Source organism: Schistocerca cancellata, chromosome 1 (assembly GCF_023864275.1).
Source record: "Schistocerca cancellata isolate TAMUIC-IGC-003103 chromosome 1, iqSchCanc2.1, whole genome shotgun sequence".
Lineage (NCBI taxonomy): Eukaryota > Metazoa > Arthropoda > Insecta > Orthoptera > Acrididae > Schistocerca > Schistocerca cancellata.
The window spans coordinates 571485264-571492984 of record NC_064626.1 but is presented as its reverse complement, the minus strand read 5'-3'; the positions used below and the strand labels follow the sequence as shown (position 1 = coordinate 571492984).

Below are 7721 nucleotides of genomic sequence, written 5' to 3'. Positions count from 1 at the left end.
TACACCATCGCAGACGCTCATGTCTGTGATGCAGCGTCCAGGGTAACCGCAGCCACGGTCTCCGAGCTGATAGTCCATGCTGCTGCAAACGTCGTCGAAGTGTTCGTACAGATGGTTGTTGTCTTGCAAACGTCCCCATCTGTTGCCTCAGGGATCGAGACGTGGTTGCACGATCCGTTACAGCCATGCGGATAAGATGCCTGTCATCTCGACTGCTAGTGATACGAGGCCGTTGGGATCCAGCACGGCGTTCCATATTACCCTCCTGAACCCACCGATTCCATATTCTGCTAACAGTCATTGGATCTCGACCAACGCGAGCAGCAATGTCGCGATACGATAAACCGCAATCTCGATAGGCTACAATCCTACCTTTATCAAAGTCGGAAACGTGATGGTACGTATTTCTCCTTACACGAAGCACGACAACAGCGTTTCACCAGGTAACGCCGGTCAACTGCTGTTTGTGTATGAGAAATCGGTTGGAAACTTTCCTTATGTCAGCACATTGTAGTTGTCGCCACCGGCGCCAACCTTGTGTGAATGCTCTGAAAAGCTAATCATTTGCATATCTCAACATCTTCTTCCTGTCGGTTGAATTTCGCGTCTGTAGCACGTCATCTTCGTGGTGTAGCAATTTTAATGGCCAGTAGTGTACTATTAACATCAAATTTTGTTTTCACACGTGTACAAAACAACTAGTCTGATGTAGGTTGACACTATTATTCTGAACCATATCGAGGATGCACTCGGCAAGAGCACATATAAATGTCCATGTCCCCTCCCCCTCCTCCCCGAGTCCAAAAGCCTACCTGGCTAACGACTTTCGACACCTGCACAGATAACGCTCCCCGCGGCTTTTACTCGTGTCTGCGGTGCGCACTTGGAAACTGTTGCCGCTTCTCGTATTGTTAGTTGTTAAACAGCTTCATTGTTTCATCGCAACTTGTTTGCAAAATATTTTCTCCGCTTTCATTTCCACAATCATTTTTGAAAGTTAATGAAACACTTCATTAGGCAATTCTGTGTATCTGGTGTTGCAAATACAATGTATTGTAATGCATTTTTAATTCGACATTCTAATTTGTTTAAAAAATGAAAATATCAATGACTTTGCCTGAATTCCGGTAAGGCAGCAGCCACAAAATGGAAAAAAGAACAAATCTGACAACTGGAAACTTTCGTCTCATTCTGGTCAACAGAAACGAATACACAACTGAGAACTGAGAAGCGAGAACCATGAAGCGAGGACTTAGATATGAGAACTGAGACCTGAAAAGCGGGAACTTAGAAGCGAGATCTCAGAGACGAGAACCGAAAAGCAACACCCGAAAACCAAGAACTCAGAAGTGAGAACTTAGAAACGACAACTGAGAGGCGAGGCCCGAAAACTGTGAACATAGAAATGAAAACTTAGAAGCGGGAACTGAAAAGCGAAACCCGAAAACTGAGAACTTACAAATGAGGCCCCAAAAACCTGGAACTTTTGCATGGTAACCGTCATAAAAACATTTTAAACACAAAGTCTTGTTGCATTGTTGACAAAATAATGCAGACGAAAATTTAAAAGAAAGAAGGATTATAAAACAATATTCAAGTGAAAAGAGAAATGTAAATAATGGTTGCAATAATAAATATAAATGACAAAACTGAAGAAATTAAATCCAAGTTAATACATAAAAATTATTTCCAATGGAAAATAAAGTGATAAGAAAAATAAGGGGGGCAAATAAAGTCTTGATTAACATGATGCAGTAATGGATTAGAAATAAAAAGAGATATTTAAACCAAATAGCTGAATATTAATAATGATCGAAGTTATTTCGACAAAGATTTAAAAGTCCTTCCAGTAAAGGTCTGAAAATAAAAATTTCAAAGAACCAAATCCCATAACCTTCAGCATGACACAAGCACCGATTAATCCCCTATGCTGTGTGGCGTTTACCACATTACTATTAGATTTGCTATATCAACCAAAAGTCTAGCAAAATGCTACATTACCTGTAATTGTGCCAGCGGTAGTAGTACAAACGTTTGAATCAACAACTGAAGGCTCAAGTGCCAAAATAATAAATTTAAGTGTACTGGGTAACAGATGGCCATAATTGCTCTATTAATTTGTTTTACGTGAAAATTAAGCATAGAACGGATTCAGTTAACAAATTACAAACGTTGTATTGTAATAGTATGGAAAACTTAATGAAAGTGGAAATGCAATGAAAAGCTGTGAGTGCCATAGTTCAATAGTCAGCAAAAAGATAGTAAGAGTTCATACTGCTTTTGTAAAACTATATGTGGCCATCATTTGTCAGGTACTACGTTATTTCAATCAAATATTTCATCTCATCTTCACGGATGTGGCTTGTAACATTCAGGGTAGATAGCTGCATTTTCTTGATGTCCTAAACTTGTACACCTTTTGTCAAAATATGGATACTTTCCCAGGCATCAGTTTCATTTAAGCTTCTGGCCTTAATTACATGAGGATCATGTTTGTTCAACCATAGCCACTGTACTTTGGATATATTTACATTCGATGTATTTGTATTACAGTCCGCAGGCTTTTTTCAAATCTAAGAAGTCAGATGCATCATGTTGCTGATGATAAACAACTTTGTCTTAATTGCTATATCAAATCCTTTACATCTTCTGGAACAATACATTTGGTAACTCAGGAATAAACATTTTGTCCAGTTATGGTGCATGTTAGCGGTCAGTAAGAGACTTGCCCCCTTTGCTGGAGAGCTTTTCCAGGAATACATTTATTACTTTAACTTCTGTATTCATTTTTCTCCTGTTTCCTCATCGCTGCCACACTACCTTGTCTTTGTCATTTGTTTACACTCAAAATGCTACAAACATCCGCTGGTTCAAATGGCTCTGAGCACTATGGGACTTAACATTTTAGGTCATCAGTCCCCTAGAACTTAGAACTACTTAAATCTAACTAACCTAAGGACATCACACACGTCCATGCCCGAGGCAGGATTCGAACCTGGGACCGTAGCAGTCCCGCAGTTCCGGACTGCAGCTTCTAGAACCGCACGGCCACCCTTTTATCTAACAGTAAGGATTAAGCGAGCGAAACATAGAGCCTTTCAAATGCTAACAGCAATGGCTGTAAAAACCGCATACTCCCCACTGCCTTTGGTGCTAGCTACATTTTCATTCGTGGCGGTTTGAGCCTTTTATACGTTATTGAGCTTGACATGAAGATCCCATTTCACACAAAACTTCAGAATTCCTTACCTGGCACTTACAGCCTGTTTTATTTCAACTCCAATTTTCTTGCACTACATAGTGAGAACTGAAAACTGAGAACAGATGTCGGTTCTCGAGAAAGACGAAAACTTTTTGAAATCGAAAAGTTTGCGGTTCTCGGTTCTCAGTTTGGTCATCTGTGTCATAGCTCCCACTTGCTTCCGTGTATATGCATTCTTGTTCAGAAACAGTTTTTCGTTACACAAGAATTACCAAGCGAATGAGGAAAGTTTAGTGCCTAAAGTTCTGTCAATGTGGATATCATTGCTGAGGGAGCAGTAGCTCGGACTGAAGAGTATCCGGGAAGCCATAGCACTTTCGAGGAAGTCATCCTTTCATTCGAGTGAATCGCTTGGATAAAACGTGGAAAACTTAAATCTGGATGGCCACATGAGGACGTGAAATTATGTTCTTTTACAAGTACCAATATAAGTGAAATGCCTTAACCACAGTTTAACTTCACTTAGTGCTAGCTAATTTGTCAGATTGAGACGAAGGGCAGTTAGACATCCTGAAGATAGAGTGAAACACAACGTACATTACAGTTGGTGTCGAAGTGTCATGTAGGATAAATAAAAATAATATCTCACTTTTAATTTTTTATTAATAAATGGTACACGAATACTGCCAAAATTAAGTACTTATGTAATTGATAAAAGAGCTATTGGTTGTCACATTTTATGCCAAAGAATGTGAATAACAAATATTCAGTTATTCAACAACGTTAATTTTAGCAAATGGATTTTCTCCTGCGCGCCATCAGATGTGTCTGTGGATGTTGAAGGTACTGTGTTCCAAAGCTCTGAGGCGTGACTGCTCCAAAGAGAGTAACGCCGGGTTGCGCGCAAAAAACTTGATGACTGCCACCTAGGGGTCGTGCACCGTCTTGTAGGTGACCTTTCCGTTGTCGTTCACGCCGACGGTGGCCGTCTTGAAGCTGGTCTTCTTGCCGTTGACGTCGCTGCTGCCGCTGGAGCTGGACGTGAACACGCCGAACGAGTTACCGGCTGGCGGAGAGATGTCGCCGCCGAACCGGGAAGACAGCCCCGAGTCAGGGAACAGGCTCGCCATCTGCAACACGACGCAACGTTGTGTTGATTGTTCCACAATTAGGATTCACATATACACTGAAAACATTTGTAGCCATACTGCCATCATCGCTTTCAGACGCCAGCGAGTGTTTCCACGTCAATGTCTGGATTTTCACAAGCACGGTATCCAACAACTTGTCAACAGAAGTGCTTCGTGTAGATGTCCAAGCGCTACCGCTGTTTTCAGCTGAGTAGCGAGGCATCGACAATGAGGAAGCGGAAATATTTCAGTATGAAAGTGAAACGTTTCGTAGTTGCCAACCACAGGGACAGGACCCTACGCGTAGGGACTTTTGGCTCGTTTCTCCAAAATACAGTGACGGGTTTCCGATTCCTCTGTAAAACGGAATTAAAAAAGAAAAAGTTGCCGAACTGCATAAATTTTAAACATTGAATACGTCTCTCACCACTGTGTACGGAAAGTTGGCCTACATGGACCTATTTCAGAGGCGAAATAAAGTGCAGAAGGAAAGTATTTTAGTCACTGTCTGGAGAGGTATGTGACAGGGGAAATACTGACGTGTTTGCTGCTTAGGGCTCCTCGAGCCGACGAGTTCCTCCCTTCTAAGGTACAAATTTCGCACGAAAGTTAACACAGATTCGGGAATGCGCATTACGAAACAATCATTTTCAAATGCGGTACTTACTTGTTGTAAAGAATGTAAATTAAACTGACGTTGTTGCAGTACAACGCAGTGATTAGAACAGAAATGGCCACTGTTGAGGAGATCCCGAAGCTAGCAATAATTGTGAATAGAAGAAAATCAACGTACAGTGCTCCCAATGGGGCCACCATGCGACGACCGAAACCAGGAGCCCATCACAAGGGCGCCCATACTACAGTTCACAGTTTATAGGGGGAGGGGGGCAAGACCTGGGGTATGGTATATTTATAATATTTTGGAAGACGAAAGGTGACTTTTAAGTGTCCATAAAATTTTTTCCGATCTTGTCATGTTAAAAACCTGTGTAATACAAATTTTTAAATTGTTTTCTTGAAAGAAAAAAAAAACAAAAACAGAATGCACTATATTTTTTCCTCTCTCCTGAGAGCTGGGGGGAGGGGGGGGGAGGGGTAGGAGGCGGCTCCCCCTTGCCCAGATAAAAGGTATGGGGGCCCTTCGCCTATTAGTCAACTTTTAGCGCTCCTACTGTACGTTCTTAACTTCCGCGGCGGCGTCTGTATTTCTGTCTTTGATGTGTGTTCACATGTTGAAAATAAAGAATAACAGCTCGCTTGGATCAGTTAAGTTCTTTTAACCTTAACATAAAAGATATAAAAAATTAAAAATAAAGACCAAAAATGAATCTTTTCTTTTCAGCCACCTCCAATGAAGAAGAACTGGAAATAGTGCGTAATTTACAGAAGAAAGACTCCTTTTCGCTGCGTCTGTTGACGCCTTTAGTAGGAAGCAGAAAGTGACGTACTGCAGCATATGCTGTAGAGACTAACGGCAGGAAGCTTCCCAAATAACACTGTGAATATTTTGTTTGGAAACAGTGACCGTTCAGTGCAGAAAATTGTTAATAAAGGGGAAATGTTACTACTCAATACGTGATTTTTTCCATCAGTCTAGAATTTTTTGAGGCTGTAGCGACTATCAGTATGAACGTAGCACTTTTCACATGTCGTATAGGGACATATTCGAAAATGAATTGGCAACAATGAAACGTTTACTGACGTCGAATACCCTCATGAACGAATTATGCACCGACGACTGCAAATCATTTTTAATGTACTAGCTCTTCAGAGCAGGGGAACAACACATGTAGCAAGTGCAGTCCATTGGCAGGCGTTAATAACTGAGCGGATTATGCGAAAAGAACGTAGCTCGAGTCTTCGGTAAACTGAAAGAAATCATTTTAAGAATCATAATTCTAAGTTACGTGAAAATTTTCTTTCTGAGTATGTCCTGTAGTGGTTATGAGGGCAGCATACGAGTACGACAATATTTTCACTCAAAAATACTATATATTTTTCTGATCTCGTGCCACATGTTTCATTGTTGGAGATACCTTTTGTCGCAAATCAGATTTTATTCCTACTTTTATTAAACATCTGTTATAAAAAAATACAATCTAAAATAATAATAACTGTGCCGTGAAGGGCTGGGTATGCCTTTTTAGAAATTGTTTTTTTTTTATATTTCAGAAGCGGACAGATTGCACAGTATTGAGAAATCCTTAGACTAACATTCTCTCTTCTCCGCTGATCTCGACTGATACAAATGAAGCCTCCTAAAGAAAGGCCTTGTGCTCACTTTTCACCCCCACATGATCAAAATTGTCTACTAGATACACTGTTTCATGATCGGTAAGTTTACCGGTACATTTCTACCTACACACAACAATTCGGCGTAATTTATGTATTTACACTTACGGTTTTTTTTTTCGTCTTGTGTTCAGTAATTCACTGTTTCCTTAGTTTTGTATCGTTTTACTAAGTTTTAAAACTTATGGATTCTGTCCGAATGGGAATGCGATGGCTGTTTCACCATCTTCAGTAGAAGTGATTTCTTCCCTGTCAGTTAGTTCGAATAAATCTCTTGATCCAGCGGTAAATCGTCTTTTATCTTCCGAATCAGTCATTCTTTCAACAATACACTATTATGTTTGTTTGAACTAAAAATGCAAGATACGACTGAGAAAGATTCCGCTCTTTGTGAGATTGCTGCGTAACATTCTTGTAAATAAACCAATTCAGTGCCCTGACGCGATAAGGAGTTTAACTCACGAGCCGCCAATTTCTTGCAACGAGCCAACGATTCGGACAGTTCCCAACACCTCAGTAAGAAGTGAACCACCGAGTGAGTGGAGCTAGACCTCTCTAGGACAGACCGAAAGAGCTTTCGTTCCATCACAAGACGGGTACTTCAAACACTCCAAGAATAGAGCTACCTCCTTTTTGCAGCAAACACTTTAATTTCTACCCGCTGTATCACCGCAAGCCGCCTCGGAAAACGTGTATTAATAACTTAGACTGTAGAAAGGAAGGTAGTTTTGCAGCATAACTATCGGGAAATGTAATATGCCTTGGAAGGCAAGTGTCTGTTAGTGATATGAGATGATATGTTAAATGCCAACTCGTGGTATGTACCTCCAAAAGCTAGGTTCGTAGTATTACTGACGCAGGAACTCTGTGGTTTGTTCTTGATACCAGCTGACGTAACAGCAGACGGGATGTAATTAGTGACATTGATCGCACAATGGTACTCTGACGCATTAGCAGCACAAAAATGATAGAATCGCTTCCTGGGCTCTGTGGTAGGACATCAGGTATGAATAGCATGCGACACGAAAAGGACGCCAGGGATGACCTTAGAATTTTGTACAGCGCTTTATTCAGTCTCTGGCGCTGTTTAAAGCGCA

At 40.9% G+C, this 7721-nt stretch overlaps 1 protein-coding gene across 1 annotated transcript in view; it reads right to left on the bottom strand.

The window, feature by feature from the left end:
• Positions 1–3852: 3852 nt before the first annotated feature.
• LOC126181612 (uncharacterized) overlaps positions 3853–7721 on the bottom strand; it is a 126623-nt gene continuing 122754 nt past the window's right edge. Inside the window, exon 8 of the mRNA XM_049924785.1 lies at positions 3853–4332. Coding sequence (XP_049780742.1) covers positions 4129–4332 — 204 coding nt within the window. The 3' untranslated portion in view covers positions 3853–4128. The remainder of the gene's footprint in view (positions 4333–7721) is intronic.